General features: G+C 41.7%; 1 protein-coding gene across 7 annotated transcripts in view; it reads right to left on the bottom strand.

The window, feature by feature from the left end:
• Window positions 1–27,844, bottom strand: part of LOC140187120 (endonuclease V-like) — a 162,497-nt gene that overhangs the window by 6,141 nt on the left and 128,512 nt on the right. For 2 of the 7 annotated variants that reach the window (XM_072242085.1, XM_072242090.1), the window contains one exon: window positions 5,962–8,538. In XM_072242085.1, coding sequence (XP_072098186.1) covers window positions 8,446–8,538 — 93 coding nt within the window. In that variant the 3' untranslated portion in view covers window positions 5,962–8,445. Of the gene's footprint in view, window positions 1–1,651; window positions 1,799–5,961; window positions 8,539–17,409; window positions 20,311–27,844 lie in introns of those variants that run through there. The other 5 variants (XR_011883002.1, XM_072242087.1, XR_011883003.1 and 2 more) reach the window with 5 other exon arrangements.

The raw sequence follows: 27,844 nt of genomic DNA, 5'->3' as shown, positions 1-27,844 counted from the left end.
ATACCAATATTTCTGATTAATTAGTCTTATACCTCATTCCAAAGGGGTGTGAAGTATTACTGCCTCACTCTGGTGTGTTTAAAGTCAACTCAAAGTAAATTTATTATCAAAGTATGTATATGTTGCCACATACTATCTTAAGACTTATTTTCTTTCAAACATTTACAGGAAAGTTAAAGTTAGAGGCATCCGTTAGTTTTGCGAGACCATGGACCTGCACCTGGAAAGTCTTCACTCTCCAGGGCGCAGGCCTGGGCAAGGTTGTATGGAAGACCAGCAGTTGCCCATGCTGCAAGTCTCCCCTCTCCATGGCACCGATGTTGTCCAAGGGAAAGGCATTAGGACCCATACAGCTTGGCACCAGTGTCGTCACAGAGCAATCTGTGACTAAGTACCTTGCTCAAGGACACAGCATGTTGCCTCGGCTGGGGCTTGAACTCACGACCTTCAGGTCGCTAGTCCAATGCCTTAACCACTTGGCCACATGCCCACACTAAAGAAATAAAATAAAAGTTATGAAAACTACTTATACATGTATTATTTAGAGATACAGTGCAAAACTGGCTTTCTGGTCCAAAGAGCCCAGCAACCCACCTATTTAATGCTAGCCTAATCACAGGACAATTTACAGTGACCAATTGACCTTCTAACCAGCATGTCTTTGGACTGTGGGAGGAAACCGGAAACCCACGTGCTCATGGGAGAGATGCACAAACTTCTTGCAGAGATCTTCGGAAATGAACTCTGAGGCCCCAGGCTGTAACCGCTTCATGCTAACCACTGCACTGCTGTGGCACCCTGCAATTACGTAAGCAAAGACTGACAAACAAACAAGACATTTCGTGCAAATTAAAAAAAACAATACTGAGAACATGAGTTGTAGAGTCCTTGAAAGTGAGTATGTAGATTGTAGAATCAGTAAAGAGTTGAATTGAGTGAAGTTATCCAGGAGTCTGATTGAAGGGTTGAAGGGTAATAACTGTTCTGAAACCTGGTGGTGTGGGATCAAAATCTCCTGTACCTACTGCCTGACGGTAGTAGCAAGAGGAGTGCATTATGTTGTAATAATGTTCCATTATGGAGTCAGAGTTTTGGATTTCAACATGATTGCAGTTCAAAGTCAATTTATTATCCACATATATCTCACCATACACAACCCTGAGATTCCTTTAATTTAGAAGTTTTGTAAGTAGCCTGCAACACATCCCTGTGATTCACTAGCGTCATCTTGGCTAAATTGGTTTCCGCAGAAACAGCCTCTGATATCCTTGCAACACATGGCAGGGACTCCCTCCTGACTTGTCACTCGATATCCAACACTTACCAAGCACAAAACAGCAACACTTGCATCTTGCACCGACTGTCAGCTCATTGCAAGGTGGAATCTCAAACACTGGGCTGCCAGATATCCTTATTGCTGGAAGGAGGTGTATTTAAACTCCAAATTTCGCATTCATGTAAGGCAATGTTTCTAATCAAAAATGCGTTGGGTATTTGATGTTGGTCCCTAACTGGGCAAGGCTACTTGAGAAACAAGTACATAGCTCCAAGTCAGTGTGTGCTGGTGATCAGTGAATCACGTGGAATTTACAATGCACATCAGGTTTTTAATTCCACACCTTATTTAATTAACTGAATTTAAATGTCCCACCTGAAGTGATGGGATTTATTTTTTGTAGGAGCAGAATTAGTCCATTCAGCCCATCAAGTCTGCTTCATCATTCGATCACGGCTGATTTATCTTCCTTCTCATCCCATTTGGAATTTGAACTCATTTCCGGTTCAGTTGCCAAGGCACCTAGATTACAAGTACACTATTTTAGCATCCAGAATAGAGGTGTTGTCTTACCTTAACACTATAAAGACGCCCAGTTAATCAGCTGTTTTCACAACAATTCAACTAGATCAGGCATCGAGTGTTTGAAAGATTCCATTAAGGATGGTCCTAGCTTCATGCCAGGTCTGAAATTTTTTTTTAAAAACTGCAGGCCATAAACACTAGAAATTCTGCAGATGCTGGAAATCCAGAATAACCCACACAAAATGCTGGGGGAATGCAACGGGTCATGCACCACCTATGCAGGGGAATAAACAGTCAACGTTATAGGGCAAGACCTTTCCTCAGTCCTGAATCAACCTCCTGACAAACCACAAACTCTTAAAAGGCCTTTCATGTCTTTAACACATTTAAGCAATTAGAAACCATTTCATCCTTAATAGGAAAGGAGAGCCCATTATATGAGATGAATATTGAAAGGCATTTTGAACATTGAAAGGCCTGGATACAGTGGATGTGGAAAGGATCTATCCAATAGTGGGGTCTCTTGGACCAGAGAACGCAGCCTTAGAATACAAATTCAGCATGATCACACTGAAAGAATCTGTTGAATGTAATGAATACAGTTACTGAAGACTCCAACTGTGAGGGTACTAATTAATAACAGGGAGATTAAAAAAAGGAAAAATGACTGGTTTTCACCAAATGAGGTCAACACTTCCCTTCAAATTTAAAGTCCCTTCTAAAACTTATAGTGAGCAAGTTTATCTTGAGAACTTAAGCAAATGTTAGGAATAAAGTGCAAAATTTATTGAATTCCAGTAAACTATTCAGTGCCACAATAGTGCAATGGCTGGCATGACACGACTACAGCTTGGGGCGTTGGGAGTTCAGAGTTCAATTCTGATGACATCTGTAAGGAGTCTGTACGTCCTGCCCGTGGAATGTGTGGGTTTCCTCCCACAGTCCAAAGACGCACTGGCTAGTAGGTTAATTTGTTATTGTAAATTGTCCCATGATTATGCTCAGCTAAATTGGGGTTACCGGGCGTTGCAGCTCAAAGGGCTGGAAGGGCCATTTCCACGCTGTATCTCTAAATAAAATGATCAGCAGTAAGTTAAAGCCTCCAATCCCACAAAACCTACTTTATAATGCTGCAGCAATTCCTGCTTTCCCAGGTGAATTTATGATCTGTGTTGCTAAATTATTAATGTGCCGGTGGGGGTTTGCCTTTAGAACAGAGCTGAGAAGGAATTTCTTTATCCAGAGAGTGGTGAATCTGTGGAATTCATTACCAGACAGCTGTGGAAGTGAAGTCAATGGGTGTATTTAAAGCAGAGAATGATAGGTTCTTGATAAGTAAGGGTGTTAAAGATTGCAGGGAGAAGGCAGAAGAATGGGGCTGAGAAGGATAATAAGTCAGCCATGATGAGCAGACTCGATGGCTGAATGGCCAAAACCTGCACTTATTTCTTATGGTCTTCCTGATGCCTTCCATTGGTTGGGGTCAGCCATGGATGTTGCATCTCAGCTTCCTACGTGATATGCAAGCCAGTCCAGTATGAAAGCTGCTGCCCATGCAGGTAACAGGCTCCCCCTCTCCACGCAGCTGACGAATCCAAAGGAACCGCAGAGACCGATAAAAAGTTTGGCACCAGCGGCGTCACAGGAGTTGCCAGTCAGCGTTGAACTCAACCTTAGCGACTCCAGCTCTGGCTTTTTTCCCTTCTGGTTTACTCCCGAAGTCTCCCCCATGAGTGGGTGTAGCCGCAAGGCAGGGGAGATTAAAGATCAGAGTTATCCTTCTCCTAGGTGAGCTGCTAACCACGGCTGATGAGCCCCATCGGGCCGAAGCAACTGGTTTTAAGGTGCCAGTGACCCACTTTTGTCCCTTCCCCTGTCAGTAGAAACAGTTCACCGGGCTTAGAGGCTAAGCCACATGTGAAAGCCAGAGGCTGGACTTGGTTGTCAGAGGCTATTTGAGACACGTCATTGGGAGCATTTCATAGGTAGTGTGAGCCTATTGCTATTACCACCGCGCCCCCCTCCCCCCCAGCTATGACAACCTTAATGAACAAATGGTCAATAAGACCAACCTATGGTCTTATGTGTACTTTTGTCACAAAACAGTCCAGTGCACCATTAAACAAACACTGTGCATGATGCTTTATAATTAACTCAGTATTGTTATATAACCATATAACAATTACAGCACGGAAGCAGGCCATCTCGGCCCTTCTAGTCCGCGCCGAATGCTTACTCTCATCTAGTCCCACTGACCTGCACTCAGCCCATAACCCTCCATTCCTTTCCTGTCCATATAGCTATCCAATTTAACTTTAAACGGCAATATCGAACCTGCCTCAACCACTTCTGCTGGAAGCTCATTCCACATAGCTACCACTCTCTGAGTAACACACATCAAAGTTGCTGGTGAACGCAGCAGGCCAGGCAGCATCTCTAGGAAGAGGTACAGTCCACGTTTCCGACCGAGACCCTTCGTAGTAAAGAAGTTCTCCCTCATGTTACCCCTAAACTTTTGCCCTTTAACTCTCAACTCATGTCCTCTTGTTTGAATCTCCCCTACTCTCAATGGAAAACGCCTATCCACGTCAACTCTATCAAGCCCCCTCATAATTTTAAATACCTCTATCAAGTCCCCCCTCAACCTTCTACACTCCAAAGAATAAAGACCCAACTTGTTCAACCTTTCTCTGTAACTTAGGTGATGAAACCCAAGTAACATTCTAGTAAATCTTCTCTGTACTCTCTCTATTTTGTTGACATCTTTCCTATAATTCGGTGACCAGAACTGTACACAATACTCCAAATTTGGCCTTACCAATGCCTTGTACAATTTTAAATTACATCCCAACTAATTTATGACCTACTTCACAACATCAGCCCAAATGATCTGAAGTAAAATTCATCAGTTCATTTAAATGTAGGGCGGTTTTAATTGCATTGTGTCTGAAGATTTAGTTTGTATTACAAAATTTGCAGAAAAATAGGTTGCTGCAAATGCTTTCCTATCTAAAAAGCCACTTGGATTAGAAATTCTGCAAGTGATCACACGGAAAGAATCTGTTAAATGTAATGAATTTAATTACTGAAGACTCCTACTGTGAGGGTACTAATTAATAACGGGGAGATTTAAAAATAGGTAAAGTGATTGGTCTTCACCAAATAAGGTCAATACTTTCCTTCAAGTTACAAATCCCTTCTTAAAATTATAGTGAGCAAGTTTATTTTGAGAACATAAGCAAAAGTTAGGAATAAATTGTAAAATTGTAAAATTTAGTGAATTTCAGTGAAATAGAAACATAGAAAATAGGTGCAGGAGTAGGCCATTCGGCCCTTCGAGCCTGCACCGCCATTCAGTATGATCATGGCTGTTCATCCAACCCAGAACCCTGTACCTGCCTTCTCTCCATACCCTCTGATTCCTTTAGTCACAAGGGCCATCTAACTCCCTCTTAAATATAGCCGATGAACTGGCCTCAACTGTTTCCTGTGGCAGAGAATTCCACAGATTCACCACTCTTTGTGTGAAGAAGTTTTTCCTCATCTCGGTCCTAAAAGGCTTCCCCTTTATCCTCAAACTGTGACCCCTTGTTCTGGACTTCCCCAACATCCGGAACAATCTTCCTGCATCGAGCCTGTCCAATCTCTTTAGGATTTTATACGTTTCAATAAGATCCCCCCTCAACCTTCTAAATTCCAGTGAAATATTCAGCTCCAAGGTAGTGTAGTGGTTAGCATGATGCTATTGCAGCTCAGAGTTGGAGTTCAGAGTTCAATTCTGACCCCATCTGTAAGGAGCATGCATGCCCTCCCTGTGGAATGTGTGGGTTTTTTCCAGGTCTTCCAGTTTCTTCCCACAGTCCAAAGTCATGCAGTACCTGTTGGAAGGTTAACTGGTCATTGTAAATTGTCCCATGATCAGGCTAGGGGGTTGCTGGGCAGTTCGGCTCAAAGGGCCAGAAGGGCCTAATCAGCACTGTATCTCTAATGAAACGACTAGCGCTAAGTTATAGCCCCCAATCCCAGAAAACCTACTTTATAATGCCACAGCAATTCCTGCTTTCCCAGGTGAACTTATGGTCTGCTTTGCTAAATTATTAAATTGCTGGTGGGGGTTTGCCTTTTTGGTGTAAATAATATGCATCTTATCACACAGAAACATCTTTTATTTCTGAAAATTACATTAAACAGAGAATGTGGAAAATTACAAAGTGATAAACTAATTGTGGAGTTTGCATATTATAAGTAGCTGAATTTCTAACTGGTATTTAAGCCCCGAAATAATTTGATCCCCTTAGAATACTATAGCAACCATAAATCTGTATCTAAAGCAGTGATGGCCAGGGAGCTGCTAGGGGCCATGGATTTTGCTTTGGTTATTTTCTCTTCACCAGTAGTAATGTGCTTTGCTGGCTCTGATTGTCAATGTTCCATGGACAGAGCTCATGATTAAATCAACTGCCGCTGAGAAATATGTTAGGGATTATTATTTGGAGGGTGAATAGTTCTGGATAGCATAAAGATAGATGAAGTAAAACGAGGACCAGTCTTCAGAAAAAAAAACTTGTACACAATTTAACTTCCATCTGATACTCGAAGGTTTATTTTTACCTTCTCATTACTACTATCAGCAAAGAGCAACAGGAGCCTGAAGAAAAAAACACTCAGTGTTTTAGGAATACATTCTTCCCTCTGCCATCAGATTTCTGAAGGGACACTGAACCAACCTATGAAAAGTCCTTCACTATTTTCACTCTCTTTTTACACTGCTTATTTATTTTATATATATATATTTCTTATTGTAATTTATAGTATATTTTATTATAGTTGAATATATATGTTTATATCTATTTTATTGTAATTTAATTTATATTTTATGGACTACTGTGGCAAAACAACAAATCCAAATCCAACAAATCCAACACACTCAAAATGCTGGAAGAACACAGCAGGTCAGGCAGCATCTATGGAGAGGAATAAACAGTTGACGTTTCCGGATGAGACCTTTCATCCGAATTCACGATGAAAGGTCTCAGCCTGAAATGTTGGCTGTTTTATTCATTTCCATGGATGCTGCCTGACTTTCTGAGTTCCTCCAGAATGTTGTGTGTGTTGCTCTGGATTTACAGCATCTGCAGAATCTCTTGTGTTTATATTGAGCACATTCTCATGGTGCATTCCTGTAACAGTTCAGGACAGGTATATTTTTATCACTCAACCTTTCTGGTTAGTTGTACATCATGAAGACATCCTTCAACTCTTTAACAAAGGGCTATATTTTGGATATCTGGAGTTAGTACTCAGAAGCTTTTGGAACAGACACTAGTATTGTATATTCAAAGGGATTCTACTGGTCGGGATGTACTACCATTGTAATTACGTAATTTTGTAAATTTATCTGGCTACACTCCAAAAGTTAAGATGGTTCTTTAAGGTTGATATAGCTGGGTGTGGTAGCAGGGATAAGCTCCCTCTAACTATTAAATGCTCCCAGTGGTGTGCATCTCAAATGCCTCTGACAACCAAGTCCAGCTACCGGCCTTCACGTGTGGCTTAGCTACTAAGCCTGATAGAACCATTTCTACAGACAGGAGAAGGGCAAAGGCAGGCTACTAGCCTCTTAAAACCAGTCAGTTCAGGCAGATGGTTGGAAACCCATCTAGGAGAAGGAAAATTCTGATCTCAAACCTCCGCTATCTCACAGCTATACCCATTCATGGGGAAGGATTCGGAAGTAAACCCCGAGGGAAAAATCTGGAGCTGGACTCCCTGAGGCAGGCCTACATTGAGCTCAACGCTGACTGGCAACTCCTGCGACGCTGCTGGTACCAAACTGTATCGGTCTCTGTCGTTCCTTTGGGATCATTAGATGTGTGGAAAGGGAGAGCCTGCTACACAGGCAACAGCTTATTCTCCGTATCGGACTGCCCAGGCTTGCGTATCTAGACAGCTAGGACACAATATCCATGGTCAACTGTGACGGACGGAGGCCCTCATTCATGTATATGGCTGAATGTCAATAAACTTGAGACTGCAAGTTAACTCTTACAATTAACATTGTTTCAGCAAAAACATTTCATGGATTTGTATTAAATGTCCTCTATTCCTATTTTTAGAGATGTTGATCTACATTATATATTTATAGACCTCGGGAGTTATTTGGTTCAGTTCTGGGAAAGGGCTGTCTATTCAGCTTTAATTACCTGCTGTACATATTAAGAGTGGGAATAAGGCATTTCAGCACTGTCCACTAATCTATAAAGCCATCTGTAGAAATCTCAGTGTTACTTCCCCAATCCTTTGCTGCAGTCTCAACAGTAGCATTCTTGACCATCCACCCCAATTCAAATATGCACTTAGAAAGATTGTATGAAAATATACATTCTCTGTTACATTTCAAAACATGGAAATTAAGAATATTACCAATCTGTGTTGAAAATAGAAGACCATTTTGACCAGGTAATAATGTTTAAACAGTTAAACAGCCACATGGTTAGTACAATGTTCATTGTAGACACATCCAACACTGTGGTGGGTAGTGCTCGGTAAAGAATTTGAAGTATAATCTGCGATCCTCGGTCTGGACAATTAATGACCCAGGCAAGCGTGCTTAGAGTCTGAGGACAAACATCATTACTGGAAAATTAATGGCTTTTTTTCCCTTTTGAATATTCCGAGCAAGCAGTTCCAGAGGTAGAAGCGGCAGTTGTTTTGGTGGACAGTCCTTTCTTTCCGGGCTGGAAAAATAATGAAGAACACATATCAGAATTTCAGTCAGAACATAGAACATAGAACATAGTTGGTAGAGGGTCCAGCCAGAGATGAACAGGTTTAATCCTGAGTCAGGGCTGGTTTAACCAAGCCAGGGCAGCACCATAGCATAATGGTTAGCACAGTCATTTTACAGTGCCAATGACCACCGACTTAGGGTTCAATTCCCACTGCTGTCTGTAAGGTGTTTGTATGTTCTTCCTGTTAGCCCCTGGGTTTCATTAGAATGTAAACGATAGGAGCAGGCCATCTGGCCCACTAAGCCCGTTCTGCAATTTAATAAGATCACAGCTCACTGGGTAGTGGACTCAGGTCCACTTACATGTCTTTTCCCCATAAACCTTAATTCCCCTACCAAAAATCCATCTAACATGTATTTAATGAGGTAGCTTCAATCTACTGCTTCCCTGGGCAGAGAATTCCACAGAGTCATTCTCCCTGGGATAAGCAGTTTCTCCTCATCTCAATCCTAAATCTATTCCCCGAATCTTGAGGCTGCTTCCCCTGTATCCCTGCGGGTGCTCCGGTTTCCTCCCACATTTCAACGATGTAGAGTTAAGGTCAGTGAGTTGGGAGCAGACTATATTGGTGCCAGAAGTGAGGTGACACTTGGGAACTGCCCCCAGCACAAACTCCGAATGTCTTGGCCGTTGATGCAAAACGACGCGTTTCACTGCACGTTTCAATGCACGTGTGACAAATAAAGCTAATCTTTTTTTTAAAAAGTTGGCAGTCTGTAATTAGTTTTCTCTCAGAACAGGGTAACAGCGGGCAATGCCCACACATGACTCAACGATTCCTACTGGCAAATATGTGGGAATGCAGACATCACGGTTGTCAGTGTTACCTGGCCCTGTTCATAAGTAGCACTTATGAACAGGGCCAGCCTCAATTCTTCATGCATAAACTTAAGTTAACTGCACAATTTCAGGGGGATGAAGGATGACGGAATATGTGTCATATCTTCATGATTCATCCACATATCTCTGGACAATTCAAAGTTATGTTTTATTAAGAAGGATAATTGTCAACAATTTGAAATTTCACATATATGAAAAAATGGCGATGCAATATTTTTGAATGACTTTGAATTAAAAGTTGTCTGTGCTAGTTTGATCACGATACCTCCATTATACATATCATTACACTGATCCATCACAGGCAAAGTCCTCACCACCTTAGAGCTGCATCCATCAACAAGGAGCCACATAATCCAGGCCACGCTCTCTTCTCTATCCTACCATCGGGAGGGAGGTCCAGGAGCCTCAGGTCCCACACACTGAGTTCAGGAACAGTGATTACCCTTCAACCATCATGCTCCTGAATGTGTGGATAACTGCACTCAACTCATTCCACAACCTGTGAACTCAGTTTCAAGGACTCTATCTATCTATAATTTATTTATTATGTATTTTTAAAAATTATTTTAAATTTGCAGATTGGTTGTTCATCAGTCTTTATCTGTATGTAGTTTTTCATTGGTTCTATTGCATTTCTTCATTTGCCTGTGAATCTCAAGGTAGTACACAGTATATATATGTACTTTGATAATAACTGTACTTTGCACTTTTCTCAAAGAATGTTTTATATAATGAGCTTGTGAGCAAGATATGCTTCAACAGCATTCCTGATTTGACTTTAACCAGAATGGCTGGTGTTAGAACATAGAATAGTACAGCACATTACAGGCCCTTCGGCCCACAATGTTGTGCCGACCCTCAAACCCTGCCTCCCATATAACCCCCCCACCTTAAATTCCTACGTATACCTGGTGTTATTGGTGATCAAGACATCCGCTGCACCTACTACAATCTTTTCAGATTACTCTAATGTAAAGTGGCTAATGTGAGGCAGTTGGATTGTCATCTGTTCTGGCAGCAACAAATAAAGCTGCTGGATCAATGCCACACTAAAACAAGACAGACTTGCGAATCCTGCGATGACGCGGGCTGCAAAGAACTTCCTGGAATAAACACAAAGGCAGGTTCGATAAGGAATGTCAGGATCACCACCACAGGGCCCTGAGAGAAGGAAAAACACTGTGATGGATAACTTCACTCACCTCAGCTCTGAACTAATTCCACAATCTATGGACTAACTTTCAATGATTCTACAACGCATGTTCTCAACTATCTGTCTGTCTGTCCTTCCATCTCTCTATCTCACTTTCTCTCTCTTTCTATCTGTCCGCCTGTCTATTGATCCTACTCATTTATTTATTTGCACAGTTTGCCTTTTGCACATAGGTTGTTTGTGTGTAGTTTTTCCATTAATTCTACTGCATTGCCTTGCTTTACTGGAAAATACCTGCAAGAAAATGAATCTCAAGGTTGTATATGGTGACATATATGTATTTGTTAATAAAATTACTTTGAATGTTGATTCTCTTGAGACAATGTCGATTGAACAACAAATGACTATTAAAAGATTGCCACAGAAGGCACAACTCAACCTGCAGTCAAGCTCCTCCAAATGAGAACTGGGTTGATTTCTGTGAACTAAGAAAGTCAGATACGTTTTTAAATTTCATGCACAGAAATTATCGATGAGTTTCCTTTCAGTTGTTTCCACACACAACTGCACTGTATTACTGGAAAGGAAAGCAAGGAGTTGCATATCAGGTTTTTCTTTTACAACCTCAGGACATCGCAGATCACCTTACTGCCACTGAAGTACTTCTGAAGTGCAGATGCTGCGGGAAATGAAATGGCTTATTTGCGCACAGCATGCTTCCAAAAATGGTACGTATTGTGTTTTGGTGATGATCAGGGACAAACCTGGTCCAACAGATGCCACCCCCTGGTAAGGCATTGAAGTGTTCACCAGGGATGGAGGTCCTGAACTAAGCTTATTTTGATGGCATGGACAATCTGTTTTTAAATGGGTCATTTCTCCAATTAGCTGCCCTTTTCCTACAATGACCTTTTATCTTTAAAATATTGACTCTAGTATCTTGCTCAGAACTTGCACTACTGAAATTTAAATTTGCTTGTGTGCCGTGTGTGTGTGTGTGTGTGTGTGTGTGTGAACATAGAAATCTATAGCACGTTACAGACCCTTCGGCCCACGATGTTGTGTCGACCATGTAACCTACTCTAGAAACTGCCTAAACTCCCTACTGCATAGCTCTCTGTTTTTCTAAGCTCCATGTACCTGTCTGAGTCTCTTAAGCCTCTACCACCTTCACTGACAGTGCATTCCACACACCCACCACTCCCTGTGTGAAAAACCTACTCCTGACATCCCCCTTGTACCTGCTTCCAAGCACCTTAAAACTGTCCCCCCTCGTGCTAGTCATTTCAGCCCTGGGAAAAAGCCTCTGGTTATCCACACGATCAATGCCTCTCATCATCTTATACACCTCCATCAGGTCACCTCTCATCCTCTGTCGCTCCAAGGAGAAAAGGCCGAGTTCACTCAACCTGTTCTGATAAGGCATGCTCCCCAATCCAGGCAACATCCTTGTAAATCTCCTCTGCACTGTGTGTGTGTGTGCGCGCGCGCGCGCGTGAGTGTGAATGTGTGTGTGTGTGTGTGTGTGTGTGTGCATGAGTGTGAATGTGTGTGTGTGTGTGTGTGTGTGTGTGTGTGTGTGTGTGTGTGTGTGTGTGCGCACACGTGCAAGTTATTAAACTGCATCAACAACAATCATGGCTCCTGAATGTGCCAACCATAAAACTCTGGATATTCTTCTCTAGGTTGGCTGAGAGAAAGGTTAGAAAATGTATAGAAAGTTAGTTTCTACTTTAAAAGTTCAAGTTACCTTGATTTTCTTATGTGAGTAACATTGTGCTCTGCACAATGTTCTCTTCTGAACTCTGCTGTTATTGATTTGACAGCATTAGTAAGTAGTGGGTTGAAAATGCAATCCAATAAAATCTACATTTTATCCTTTGTCCTATATTTCAGCTGTACAATGAAGCACATTTAGTTAGAGATAATAAGGTTAACATCTAATTTTAAATATTTTACTCGAATTTCTTTAACCAGGTTCTTGTAATATCAAACTCTAGGGAATGCTTCTTTCCATAAATATGCTGTTTAAGCTCCGACAGATGACAATCAGAGGACAGTCAGCTGCTCTCATTTGTTTGATCTGCTCGTCCTCTGACCCGACCATATTTCAAATTATCCTTGGTGACACATAAGTAGGCGGTTTTACCTTAAGTGCCAGAGGTCAATGCCATCCAGTTCTTTTATGAAAGAATTTTAGAATTAGAATTCAATTGTTTGGTCCATTACTCTGAGTGGTCACTTTACTAATTACCTCCTGTACTGTACCTAATAAGGTGGCCACTGAGTTTATGCTCGAGGCCTTTTGCTGCTGTAGCCCATCCAGCTCAAGATTCAATGTATTTTGCAATCAGAGATGCTCTCCTGCACACTGCTGTTGTAATATATGGTTATTTGAGTTACTGTGGCCCTCCGGTCAGTTTGAACGATTTGGCCACTCCTCTCTCATTAACCACATGTTTTCACCCACGGAACTGCCATTCAGTTTTTGCGTCATTCTCTGTAGACCCTAGAAACTTGTGAGTAAAAATCCCAGGAGATTAGCAGTTTGTGAGATACTCAAACCACCCAGTCTCGCTCCAACAATCATTCCATGGTCAAAGTCACTTAGATCACATTTCTTCCTCATTCTGATGTTTGGTTTGAACAGCAACTGAACCTCTTGACCCTGCCCGCATGCTTTTATGCATTGCGTTACTGCCACATGATTGGATGATTAGATATTTGCATTAATGAGCAGGTGTACAGGGTGTACAGGGGTACCTAATAAAGTGGCCACTGAGTGCATTTTAAATATTGTACAGAGGAATTATCACCTTACGGTAAAATTTTGTTTAAGTCTGACTTCTTCCAGTTCTAATGGTGACCCATTAACCTGAAAGGATAAATATTCTCCCGTTTTGTGTTTTGCAATGAAACACTTAGACTGCAAAGCTTCTAAAGAGACAAAGGAAGATTTATTTGTCACAAACATATGCGTTCGTTTTGCATCAATGACCATCTCAGTCTGAGGATGTGCCGGGGGCAGCCTGCAAGTGTCACATGCTTCCAGAGCCAATATAGCACGCCCACAATTCACTAACTCTAACCCTAAGTGTACACCTTTGGAATGTGGGAGGAAACCAGAGCACCCAGAGGAAACCCACATGGTCACTTGCAGGATGGACATAGTTACAAGATAAAAGGTCAATTATTGTAAACAAAGAAGTGTAGGAATTTCTTCTCACTGGAACCTATGGAATTTTCTACCTCTTCATGGTCACAGAAGTTGGGTCAGTAGAGGTACTTAAAGAGGGAGCAGAAACATTTTTTGAAAAACAAAGGGTTGTATGAGGAGAAAAATGGAAAATAGAGGGAAAATAAAGCAGCCATGATGGAATAGCAGAGCAGATTCGATGGGCCAAACGGCCTAATTCTGCTACCATGTCTTGTGGTACAGAGTCCTTTCAGACAGTGGTGGGAATTGAACCCTGATTTGTGATGGCTGATTTTGTAGAGCAATGGTGCTAACCGCTATGCTACCACGCTGCTCAACGGGTAACACATCACACTGGAGACTACAGCAATCCTTGGATGGGGTGCAGTCCTCCGTCCTGATCTGCTACAGTGGCGGGAAGCTGATGAATGCCATCAGCGGGAGCAGGGGTCCGTCACTGATGATCGAGTGAGAACTAAATGGGTGGGTCCATATTGCTGCACGGCATAAGGCACCCCTCAGGAGGGCTGATAAAGTCACAATATATAAAATACTGTCATTAGTTACACTAAATCAATGCAAAACACCATGGTAGCGTAGTGGTTAGTGCCATGCCATTGCAGCTCGGGGTTTGAGAGTTCAATCCTGGTGTCCTCTGTAAGGAGTTGGTACTGTACATCCTCCCTGTGGAACGCATGGGTTTTCCAGGTGCTCCAGCTTCCTCCAACAGTCCAAAGACGGCCAGGTAGGTGAATTGTTTACTGTAAGTTGTCCCACGGGTTTAAATTGGGGTTGTTATGGGTTGCTGGGCAGCGTGGCTCTGAAGGCCGGAAGGGCCTATTCTGCGCTGCTTTGCTAAATAATAATAAAAATAACATACATAATGGCATCAATCAGAATTAATTTATTTTCACCGACTTTTGTGCCAGCAGTGCGGTGCAAAGTCATATAACTACTATAAATGACAAAATTAAATAAATAATGGGAACGGCAAGGTAGTGTTCACGAATTCAAGACCCATTCAGAAATCTGATGGAGGTGCGGAAGAAGCTGGTTCTGAGAGTTTTCAGGCTCCTGCACCCTGTAGTGAGAAGAGGGCACGTCTCAGACGATGAGGCTCCTTTGTGAAGGATGCTTCAGGGAGCCTCAAACAGGATTCTTCAGCTATTTTCTTTAGCAAGGGAGATCTTCAGTGCAAGGCAGTTCAAACCCAACAATGGATATGACTTACAATGTGCTCATTTTATTGAGAAAGCCCACACACCCTCGATTGCAGGCATTCAGGAAATCCTGGAATAGACAAGTAACCGCTATTGATCCTCCTCAACTTCTTTACTGATTGTTAAGTTCAAAGTAAATTTACTATCAAAGTTTGTGTATGTCATCATATTCGTTTACTGGCAAGCATTCACAATAGAACAAAGAAATACAAGCAAATCAATGAAAAGCTAAGCACAAAGACTGACAAACAACCGAGGTGCAAAAGAAGACAAACTGAAAATTTTTTAAAAAAGCAACAATAATATTTAAGTACACCACGGAACCATAGCGGTTAGTGTGACACTATTACAGCTCGGGGCGTCAGAGTCAGAGTTCAATTCCGATACTGTCTGTAAGGAGTTTTTATGTCCTTTCCTTGAAACACGTGGGTTGCCTCTGGATGTTGCATTTCCTCTCACAGTCCAAAAGTGTACCAATTAGTAGGTTAATTGGTCATTGTAAATCCTCCTGTGATTAGGGCTAGGGTTAAATCGGTGGGTTGTGGGTGGTGCAGGTTGATAGGCTGGAAGGGTTCTATGTTGCATTTCCAAATAAATAAAATATATAAATAAAAGTCACAGCCATAAACATGTATAACTGTGAATGATTGCTATTCTGAACAAGACTCCAGAAATAGAATAACACCAGATGGCAACTTATTTACCATTTGAGATTCAACTAATCCCCGTGATCTCTATTGTGCCACTTTCTATCAGGAGATTGCTCCGGTAATCTCAGTTTGCAGTGCAGAGACATAAATGAACAGGCATAACTCCCGCATCTAGGAGACGTTTGGCTGTGCAGTCATCCTCACACATTCAACCATAAAGCATCCTTGCAATCAAACCATTCCAGCTATCCCATCTAAGGCCCTTTATATGAAATAAAGGTAGAGGTTTTAGTCATTTGCAATTAAACCAAGACTTGAAAATCAGGCAATGCTCAACAAGTCAGGCAGCATCTGTGGAAAAAGAACCAGGTTAATCTTTCAGTTCCATGAACTGGATAGTATAAACTCTGAGTACTTTACCATTTTGTAGTTTTGTTTAGCTGTATACATGTGTATGACAGAATGATAATAAACTTGGACTTGCAAGATGATAATTGCTGTGTTTAATATTTAAAATGAGTACAAGAGGCTAACTATTTCTCAGTTACATTGGTGACATCAAAGGCTGACCGAGGACTGATTAATTTATTCTTTATGTAAGAAAGTGAGTGTAACAGAGCCATTAACTTGTCAAAAGTGTTACACCTGTCCAACTATGTCCTCCAGCTAAACTCCAGTGTGGCCAATTTCTAACACTACAACTCTGATACCTTTGGAAAGCTTCCCACTATTCAGGACACTTACAGAGACAGGCGTGTAAAAAGGGCCCAAAGGTTCATTGAGACCCAAGTCACCCCAACCACAAACTGTTCCAGCTGCAACCATCTGGGAAACGGTGCCGCAGCATAAAAGCCAGGACCAACAGGCTCTGTGACAGCTTCTTCCACCAGGCCATCAGACTGATTAATTCATGCTGACACAATTGCATTTCTATGCTATATTGACTGTCCTGTTGTACATACTATTTATTACAACTTACTAAAATTTGCACATTGCACATTTAGACGGAGATGTAACATAAAGATTTTTTACTCTTCCTGTATGTGAAGGATGTAAGTAATAAAGTTAATTCAATTTGTTATGAGGAGCAATAGGAACAGTGAATCAGTCAGGGACAGCAGGTAGAGATGTGGAGAGTGAAGTTATCACCTCTGGTTTACTACCTCTCAATCATCAGGCTCTTGAACTCCACTCAACTTCACTCACCCCATCACTGAACTGTTCCCATAACCTATGGACTCACTTCAGGGTCTCTCCGTTTTATGCTCTCGATATTTCTTGTTTGTTTGTTTATTTATTTATTTTTCTTTTGTATTTGCATAGTTTGTTGCATCTTGCATGTCGGTTGTTTGTCCATCCTGTTGGGTGCAGTTTTTCATTGATTCTATTGTGTTTCTTGGACTTACTGTGAATGCCAACAAGAAAATGAGGTTGTATTTGGTGAAGTATATGTACTTTGATAATAAATTTACTCTGAACTTGGAACTTTAAAGGTGCAGTGTCCATAACTGAAAACTGTCCATCAAACTGTTTCTGTCTAAAGGCATGACAAATTCAGTACAGAAACTGAATGATATACAGTTGCTCAGTTATGCTCCTCCTTTCTATGCAAAGCGTAAAACTAATTGAAAGATAAGCATAGGAAAATGTGTCTTAGTTTCGTTTTTACTTTAGGCGAGGCACGCACATATGACGTAGTGGCGTAATGACATTCACATACTTTTACATATGACCCATAATAAATTAAGTAAACAACAAAGAATTCTCAATCAAATATATTTACAATATTACTCAAATATTAAATACACAACATTCCTCCCTGCTTAGTTTAAACTCCAACTCAATATAGAAAACATCTCAACTTATACACTTACAGTACACTCTATAATTCAACTACTATACTGTATAGACATCCACAGCACAGTCAATTTTAAATGATCCCATTCAGGCCTGAAGATTTAATTAGCGAGACACTGTTGGCAGGTGAGACTTGTGGCTGTGAAAACATTCACAGGTTCTGGAGCCTCCTCCGTGATGGTTGTAAGAGTTGAATCTGAGACAGCAGGAAGTGGTTCTGATAGCGGTAGCCAACTTTCTTCTCTAACAATTGCGTCTGCTCTCCTCAACCAATCGATATGTTGTCTCCAAATGATATCAGACACAAATCCACTGTGTAGGAAAGCAGCCCAGTCCTATCCTTAATCCTTCGGAGTACTTACTTTTGATCACCTCTGTAGTTCCTCACCAGCAATGCTTGTCCCGGGGCGAAACACTGATTCTCACTGATTGAGGAGCCCTCAATTTGTCTCAGCTATTTGTCCTGCATCCTCCTTCCGAGATTGGATTTGACGAGATCGAAGCGTGACTGCAAGGGACAACCCAGGAACAGTATAGCCGGTGAGTTGTTGCATTACAATATGCAAGGAGGAAATTGGCAAGCTTCTGATCCAGTGTTAGTTTAGTGTGTTCCACTGACATTGTTCACAGTGTGTTCTTTAGACTTGGGACAAATCTTGCCACTAAGCCAGTGGTACAGTGCAGAAGTAAAGTGTCTTACTCCATTCATTTTCAGGAATGACTGAAACTATTCTGCAGCAATCTACGGTCCATTGTTACTGACTGAGTGTTCTGGGAATACTACTGTGCACTTTGTAGCTGCATCCACTTCAACCTGGAAATTTGTGCCCATAAATGGTCCAACAAAATCCACATGAATCCACCGCCAGGGCAATGCAGGCCTTTCCCAGGGATGGCAAGGCACTGCTCTTGGCATCAGCAGGCAGTATTGGCACCCCAGACAATACATGGCAAGCTGCTCGATCTATCCCAGGCCACCAGATAAAGCTTCAATCCAATGCTTTCATCTTGACCATGTCTCAATGACTGGTATATAGCTCATCCAACACTTTAGCTCTCTGCTTGGATGGTACAACAACTCTCAAGCCTCACATAAGGCAACCTCCATCAAGGGCAAGTTCATGCCAGTGCAGATAAAAATGGAGGAACTGGGATTTCTATTGCACATTCCAGCCACTTTGGGTTGCCATTTAGACCTGAGACAATATGAGTTCTTTTCTGGTTTTCCTTTGGATCATTCCCGCTGTAATAGGGCGACTTTCCGTTTGCATTAGGGAGAAGGCATCGAGAGAAATGTCCTCTTTTGCAAGTTTTTGAGATATTTCCTTTTCAAGGGTAAACAGGACAATCCAACAGCATTTCCATAATTAGCTGTCTTCTTAAATTTGATCTTGTAATCGTGTCCACCAAGAAACAGAGCCCATCACTGCATTTGTGCTACTACTGCTAGTGGAACACCCTTCTGTGGATTGAAAATGGACTCCAGTAGTTGACAATCAGTAAACTACTGATCGTCTCTCCCATACAGGTACTGGTTGAAACGTTTTACATCCCTAACCAGACTCAAGGCCTCTCTGTCAATCTGTGCACAATACTTTTTCTGCAGTGGTAAGGCAACAAAATGCAAAGTCTATGGGGCATTCTCTTCCATCACCTATGCCATAAGGCGAGGTGTCACAGGTAAGCTTCACTGGATGATGTGGATCATAATGTTTGAGTATAGCCTCTAATATCACCATTTCCTTTACCTTTTTGAAAGCCACCCCACACTGCTTTGTCCATTGCCATTTATTCCTAATCCATAGTAACGAGTTCAAGGGGTTGAGCACAGTAGCCAGGCTTGACAAGAACCTGTTAAAGTAATTGACAAATCCTAAAAAAAACACAACTGTGACACGTCCTTTGATCTTGAGATGTTCACCACTGCTTGAATTTTTTCAACTTACTTATGTAATCCTTGTGCATCAGTGGTGTGACCACAGTAGGTGATACTTGGTTTAAAGAATTCACACATGCCGCATCAAACTCTGAGCGCATAATCTTCTAATCTTTTTAACACTGTCTTGAGATTTTGGAGTTGTTCCTTATCATCCTTACCGGTAACAATGGTGTCATCCAGGTGACACTGAGTTCCTGGAAATGCCTACTCATGTTCAGGACATTCAATAATCTTCAGTGAACTGCCTGAACACCACCAGCTGTATTCATTAGAATCCCACTCATTCTACTGGATGTGTGCAGCCTGCCACCTCTTGGTTCAATATGGCTTTACACAACGAGGAAATATTCAGTGAGGTGGTCTGGTCTCAGCTTACAAGTGGCCGATATCAATATGAGCAAACTGGCTCATTGTTACACCTTCATGCAGAAGAAGGAGTGAGTTGGATCACAGTGTTTATTTCTTGCTTCAAAAGAGGCACTCAAACCCCATTTCACCAAGTGTGATAACTTCTCTTGCCCACTACAGTATTTATAGGCCCCCCCCTTTAAATCATTTCCACTGGTAAGTTTGAAAGATTCACTGCATCCATTGCAGGACTGCTCTCAGTTAGCGAGTTGGTCAGAATGTGTAAACAATAGAAGAGTGCCAAATTGTAGGCTTACATCTTTTATTACATTCGGATATATTGCTCTCGGAAGAATCGGGTGTTCTGTTGTTTTGTCAGTTCAGCAGTTTTCCACAAAGCAATACCTCTGTAATCATAAGGGATGATACTGGAAAGCTGTGAACAGAGCTCTCACTATTCCTATTTATTGCTCAAACATAACAGCGATGGATTGAAACAGATTTCTGGTTTGAGTCTGCAAAAAACATAATAAAGAAAATAGATTATATACTAGAAATTAAAGGATAAGGAAAGCCTAGAGGGAACAGTTTTATACTAAGTCCTCCTACGTCTATATAATTTAAAATAAAATTGAGGAATGTGTTTCCTGCCTACGAAGCTTTGACATTCAGAATTCTTTTAACGTTGACAGACCATGCTGAGTTAAGGGGGAAGGGTTAAAGAGCACTCAGGAAAAGCTCCACACAATTAATTGGAAGTTCAGTGATCCGGACTAGCATGACAGACCTAAACCAGATGAAGCATTGTTAACCTATCCTTTTCAGAAGTCGTCACTTAATTTCCTTCAGGGGTGTAGCTCAGTGGAAGAGTGCTTGCTTTGTTATGGATAAGATCCTTAGCTCAATGTCTGGCACCTCCACACTGTGACCATGAGTTTTAGAGGCAGCACGGTAGTATAGTGGTGGGCATTATACAATTACAGCACTAGCGACCCAGGTTTAATTCCGCCATTGTCTGTAAGGAATTTGTATGTTCTCCCCGTGATCGTGTAGGTTTCCTCCGGGTGCTCTGGTTTCCTCCCACATTCCAAAGGACTACTTGGTTAGTAGGTTAATTAATCACATGGGTGTAATTAAGCAGTATGAGCTTATTGGGCTGGAAGAATTGGTTACCATGCTGTATCTCTAAATAAAAAACAAAATACATTTTTCAGGTTACAATCCAGCTTTGAAGAAACAATTTTTTTTAAAATAAAGCAAAGATAATGCTTTTTTTTCTTTTTTAATAAACTTGTTGTAACTTACAGAAATTTCTTTATATACTGTTGCCACAGGACAACAAATTTCACGACTTATGTTGGTGATAATAATTCTGATTCTGTATCCGCATCTCCTGTCCGCTGCTGGTTCCAAGGGCTTCTCCCCTCAAGATAGTGCCAGTCAGCAGGAGAATGGGAGAAAGGGGTTTCCAGTCATAACTTGTCCTCTTTCAGCAAAGGAACAAGTTTTTGACCCATTGATGAGGGGCTCCACTCTAAAACTAGGCCTAATCCTTCTTGCTGTGGCTGTATTTCCAGATAGTTAACAACATTGGTGGAATTTAACTTGTTTGTGGTTGAAAATAGAAAAACAGCCCAGATCTTTCAAAGAAGCTTGATCTTCCTTGTAGTCTCAAAGAGGACACATGCCCTAAAGCACACTTAATCCCCTAAGGAAGGACAACAGTCAACAGAATGCAAGGAAAATGTTGTTGGCAGTCAGTGATTTCTTTAGTTCTAACTCACAATTTACCGATCGATTCTTTTCCTGTCTTGCAACACACATCAAAGTTGCTGGTGAATGCAGCAGGCCAGGCAGCATCTCTAGGAAGAGGTACAGTCGACGTTTCAGGCCGAGACCCTTTGTCAGGAATTTATTCTAGCCATGACCAACCTCTCAACGCATTTCATCACTGTAGATGCCAGTGCTACTGGACGATAGTTATTAAGATAGTTTACACTACATTTCTTACACATTGGTATAATTGTTGCCTTTTTGAAGCACATGGAGACTTCCAACCGTAGCAGTGAGAGGTTGAAAGTGTCTTTGAATACTTCTGCCAGTTGGTTGGCACAAGTTTTCAGAACCTTACCAGGTACTCCATTGGGTCCTACTGCTTTGCAAGGGTTCACCCTCCTAACATCGGCCTCTGAGACAGAGGTCACAGGGTCATCAGGTACAGCAGCAATCTTCAAAGCTGTAGTTATTTTATCCTCTTCAAAGCAGGCATAGAAGGCGTTGAGCTCATCTGGTAGTGAAGCATAGCTACCATTCATGCCACCTGGACTTGCTTTGCAGGAAGTAATGTCCTGTAAATCCTGTCAGAGTTGACATGCGTCCGATGTCGCCTCCAACCTCACTCGGAATTATCTCCCTTGAAGTAGCCCTCCACAAGTCATACCTGGTTTTCTTGTACAGACCTTAGCTTTTGGTTTGGGAATGAACAGCAAGTTTTCGTAGGCACACAATCATCCACTCAGGCTTTGATTTGATCTCTATGAACAGTATACAAGACAAGCTTTTCACTGAATCTTAGTGCATGTGACAATAGTAAACCAGTTCTACTTCCAACTCCAAATCAGCCTTTCGTGGAAACTTCCTCTAACAGATATTCTCTCAGTTGACCGTCTATCATCTTGTAATAATCTACCATTTGACATATTGGTGTAAATTAATATCCCTTTACAACAGCATACAATGCCAGTTCTGTATGTATTTGAATGATAAAATGCAAATAATTTTCAAGTTATGACAAAGCAATTGATAACACATTCCAAACTTTTCCATATTTATTCTTCAATATGATTTGAAGAATCTTTTATTTAATGATCTCTGAAGGAAGACTGATTTGCATGCTTTTGAATGCAAAGGTAATCCGATATGTTGACATTACAGCGGCACATCAGCGTATACTTAGATCCCAACAGAAGAACAAACGACAATGGAACAGTGCCAATTTCACTGATCAGAGATTTTAGTCTTATATCAAGCCCCTTAAAAAACAAGCCATTGAATATCACTGCAAAGGAACCCATTTGGCCCATCGAATCTGTAAAGGCTCTTTCAAATTAGTCATGCTCCTATGTCTTTTCCTTGCAATGTTTTCTCTGCAAATATACACTCAGTAGCCACTTTATTAAGTACACCTGTACACCTGCAAATACCTGGCTGCAACTCAATGCATAAAAGCAGGCAGACGTGGTCAAGAGTTTCAGCTGTTGTTCAGACCGAACATTAGAATGGAGAAGAAATGTGATCTAGGTGACTTTGACCATGGAATGATTGCTGGTGCCAGACAGGGTGGTTTGAGTATCTCAGAAACTGCTGATCTCCTGGGATTTTCACTCACAACAGTCTCTAGAACAGGGTTTTCCAAGCTGGGGTCCATGACCCCCTCAGTTCATGGTCAGGCTTATCGGCACAAAGAAGATTGAGAACCCCTGCTCTAGAGTTTGGAGAGATTGGAACAAGAAACAAAAAAAATCCCGTGGGAGTTCTGAGGGTGAAAACGCCTTGTTAATGAGAGAGGTCAGAGGAGAACGGCCAGATGGTTCAAACTGACAGGAAGGTGACTGTAACTCAAATAACCACGTGCTACAACAGTGGTGTGCAGAAGAGCATCTCTGAATGCACAACATGTTGAATCTTGAAGAAGATAGGTTTTTGCAGCTGAAGATGACTAACATACACTCAGTAGCCACTTCTTTAGGTACAGAAGGAGCATTGTAAAGTGGCCACCGAATGTACACCTTTTGAGACCACTATTAAAACTTTATCCTTCATCCTGTAAAGCAATGCATTCCAAATCCCAGCTACTCAAAGCAATGTAAGAACAAGAATATTTTTTCTTTGTGTGACTGTTTATCTTGCCAACCATCTGTCCCTTTGGGTTACTGACCTTTCAGTGCTTCGAAAGGACCTCTCCATATTCAATCTACGCTACAGGATTTGAAACACCTCTGTCATATCCCTCAGCCCTTCTCAGTTCTGAGAAAGCTTTGAACTAAGCAAGTGTAATCCCTCCTCCTTAAATGACTCTGGTAAATCTACTGTGGTCTTGCCAAAGTCTTCAAATCCTTCCTAAACTGTGGTGCTCAGAACCCGACAAAATACTCCAGATTGAAGGCTTTTTTTAAGACTTAGCATAACCCTCTGTCTTTTGCACTCTACACAGCTACTTATAAAGGTTTGCCCTTTCCTTTTTCTGGGCAGTGCCTTTACAAGACAGGTGATCCCTGCCAGTGTCAATACTCTTCAGAGATTGTCGATGTTTGCTGCTGCTTATGCGTGGGAGGGGGGAGTTGGGGGGAGGTTTGAGGTTTTAACATTTTTTACTGTCATTCTTTGGGGCACTCATCTGTTTTCGTGGACGTCTGCAAAGAGCAAGAATTTCTGGCTGTATATTGTACACATTCCCTAATATTAAATAGAACTACTGAACTAGTTGGAAAGTGTATGGTTATGCACTTTGGCAGAAGAAATAAATGGGCAGACTATCATTTAAATGGGGAGAGAATTCAAAGTTCTGAGATGTAACAGGACTTGGGAGTCCTCGTGCAGGATACCCTTAAGGTTAACTTCCAGGTTGAGCCCGTGGTGAAGAAGGCGAATGCAGTGTTGGCATTCATTTCTAGAGGAATAGAGTATAGGAGCAGGGATGTGATGTTGAGGCTCTATAAGGCGCTGGTGAGACCTCACTTGGAGTACTGTGGGCAGTGCTGGTCTCCTTATTTAAGAAAGGATGTGCTGATGTTGGAAAGGGTACAGAGAAGGTTCACTGAATGATTCCGGGAATGAGAGGGTTAACATATGAGGAACGTTTGTCTGCTCTTGGACTGTATTCCTTGGAGTTTAGAAGAATGAGGGGGTCCTCATAGAAACATTTCGAATGTTGAAAGGCATGGACAGAGTGGACGTGGCAAAATTGTTTCCCATGGCGGGGGAGTCTAGTACGAGAGGGCATGACTTAAGGATTGAAGGGCGCCCTGAGTAGCCAGGGCATCAAGGGTTATGGTGAGAAGGCGAGGGGAGTAGGACTAAATGGGAGAATGGATCAGTTCATGATAAAATGGGGGAGCAGACTCGATGGGCCGAATGGCCGACTTCTGCTCCTTTGTCTTATGGTCTAACTACTGACAACATTGAACTCATGTAAATTCATCAATAAACATTAATATTAATTAAATTAAGTCAAGACCAATTGCCTTTTTAATGAAGGCTGATGAATGCTTTCAGTGCTGAGACCAGTCTTCTATGGTATGGTGTGCAGGTATATTGGATGTGTTCTGCAGCTACACAGAAGTTCTGCACTAAGGCACCTTTCAGTGATCTGTTCCTTATTTTTCTGCTTACATCGGAACTGCTGAGTTCACCTGTTTCAGTTAACCCAGACCTTATTGGCCAGTTTTGTAGTAAGATTCTCCACCTGTAACATTAACTCAGTTTTTCGCTCTCCAGAGACGCTGCGTGATCTACTGAGTATTCAAGCATTCTCATTTATTTTAGCAATTGCGGTATTCTGCATCCCCAGTCCCAAATTAACATTGCTGCTTTCTTCTGTACTGACTCCTGTCTCTCCATTTACGCTCCATCATACTTGTTAGTTCTGATCAAATGGACAGAACCAAAAGCAACTGTGTCACCCGGCCAGCCTTGGTGTTCATCCTATCACAGACACCCCTGCCTCCTTTGTCTGCAACTTTTCAACTTTTGTATCCTCACTTTTCCAATTCTGACACTCGCTGACCTGAAATGGTAATTCTATTTTATTTTTCCCCTTCACAGATGCTGCCTGACTACTGAGTATTTTAAGTTCTGATTATGCCAAACCCGAACCTGAAGGAATTGCAGGGTGTTGGGAACGTGCAGGGAGATCCAGTCAAAGCCAAGATCGCAAAATGCATGATCTTGTGAATGAGAGTAAACGCAATGGGACACAAGGAAGAGATAATCATTAATACCGAGGTATCGCAGCTTTGACAGAAACCAGTTCTCATCATGCTGTTGTTAAGTGTTAAACTCAGCTGGTTCCCTGTTTGTTTTTGTTCCATGCCAATGTGTTTGGTCACGATTAATTAAGGAAACCATTCCAGCATTAAATAGAATTATGGAAGGCAAACAAAATGAGTCTCTCCAGTTGAGTTGAGAAGTAAATGCCTGAGTATTATTCAGTATTTGAAGCTGTCAAAGAAAGGGAGGTATTATTGTTGGATTGAAAAAGAGGGAAGTGGAATCGTTTTCATTTTATTTATTAATTACTTATTGAGCTGCAGTGAGGAGTAGGCCCTTCTGGCCCTTCAAGGCATGCTGCCCACCAACCCCTGATTAACCCTTGCCTAATCGGGGATGATTTAAAATGACCAATTAACCTACCAACCAGTACGTCTTTGGACTCCCATGCGGTCATGGGGAGAACATACAGAGAGCAGTGAGAATGGATCCACCGAACAGAATTGTTGACAAATAAATCAGACACTTACACAACAATTTGCGTGGGATAGACTTCGAGAGGTATGCGTCAAGCACAGGCAGATGGCATTAGCTTAGGTGGGCATCTTGGTTGGCATGCACAAGTTGGGCTGAAGGTCCTGTTGCCATATTGTATTACATCCTAACTCTATGTGGCCAACATCAGCTCCTATTTCGTATACTCTTAAAATGAGAAGTAGGCAGCAGAGAGCCTGGGGGTGGCTGGAAACAGAAACTATTGTGCTGGGATTGCAGTGACCAGATGAGCTCCATGCTAATATGTCCTTGTGCCTCTGCTGCTTATAACCTTCACAAACTGCTCACAAACAATATCCAACACTAGTGGCTACTCTGCATTGTATGAAAGGACAAAACACACCATAAAGTATGCAACAAAAATCCTCTAGCGAGTTCTACAACCACCCTTCATATCAGAGATATTCTTTTTGTTATTAAATTGAATCTTTTATTTTGTTTATTTCATACTTTTCCCTATATAGTGCCAGCAATGTGTGTTCCGCACGTGGGTGGTTTAATGTTGGTGATTTCTCTTTTCCTGTCATCGATGCAACCAACGTATTGACCCACTGGGTATCTATGATTTGATTATGATAGTAGTCTGAGATTATTGGCTAAAATAGCTGAATTATTCATTTTAATTTTTTTAACCATTTTTATATATTTAATAAATTCTTTTAAAGTAACTTCTATACATTTATTTTCCCTTCCTGTTGTGAGTATGTTTTATTTTCTTTTCTTTTTCAAAGATTCAAACTATATTTATTATCAAAGTACGTATGCAGTAACCTCCAAGAGGACCACAACCTTGTTGCTGGTTTGGTGCATGCACACCTCCATGATCCGGCGAACTATGCTGGCTGGAGTCAGGGCTTTATGCTTTAGCTCTTGTTGGGGTCACCCATGCCAAACAGGTCAAAGGGTAGAGGCCGGACTAAGAGTCGTCCATTGGTCCTCCAGGTTTAGGTGTTCAGCTCAGGGCTAACAACCTTGACTGGTCAAACAAAGTTGTGAGGGAAAACAGCGGTGAAGAATCCTTCTACATCGGAGTGCAACAGTATTCCTGAGTCTCCACCCGGAACTTGTCGTGAAAATCGAGAGGAAGCTACTGACGCCATGAACACCGGGAGGGATAGAGGACCTTCAATGCCTTCCTAAATGCCAGTGACGTAATGGACAGTAATTATTATTGGTGTTTGCAGGATGCAACCCTGAGATTCATCTTCCTGAATCTAAAGGAAATGATATTCTTTTCCTTTTGAAATTCTATTCAGCTGCCACGTCTAACACGACCATAAGATATAGGAGCAGATTTAGGCCAATCAGCCCAGCGAGTCTGCGCTTTGCCATTCGATCATGGCTGATTAATTATCTTGCCTTCTCCCTGTACCCTTTGACAGCCTTACTAATAAGACCATAAGACATACACACAGTGGTCACTTTATTAGGGTCAGGAGGTATCTAATAAAGTGGCCCCTGAATGTATTTTGTGGCAGTGGAGAACACTGAAATATTCACCCAGTA

Source organism: Mobula birostris, chromosome 24, assembly GCF_030028105.1.
Source record: "Mobula birostris isolate sMobBir1 chromosome 24, sMobBir1.hap1, whole genome shotgun sequence".
Lineage (NCBI taxonomy): Eukaryota > Metazoa > Chordata > Chondrichthyes > Myliobatiformes > Myliobatidae > Mobula > Mobula birostris.
This window is presented reverse-complemented; position numbering and strand designations above follow the sequence as displayed.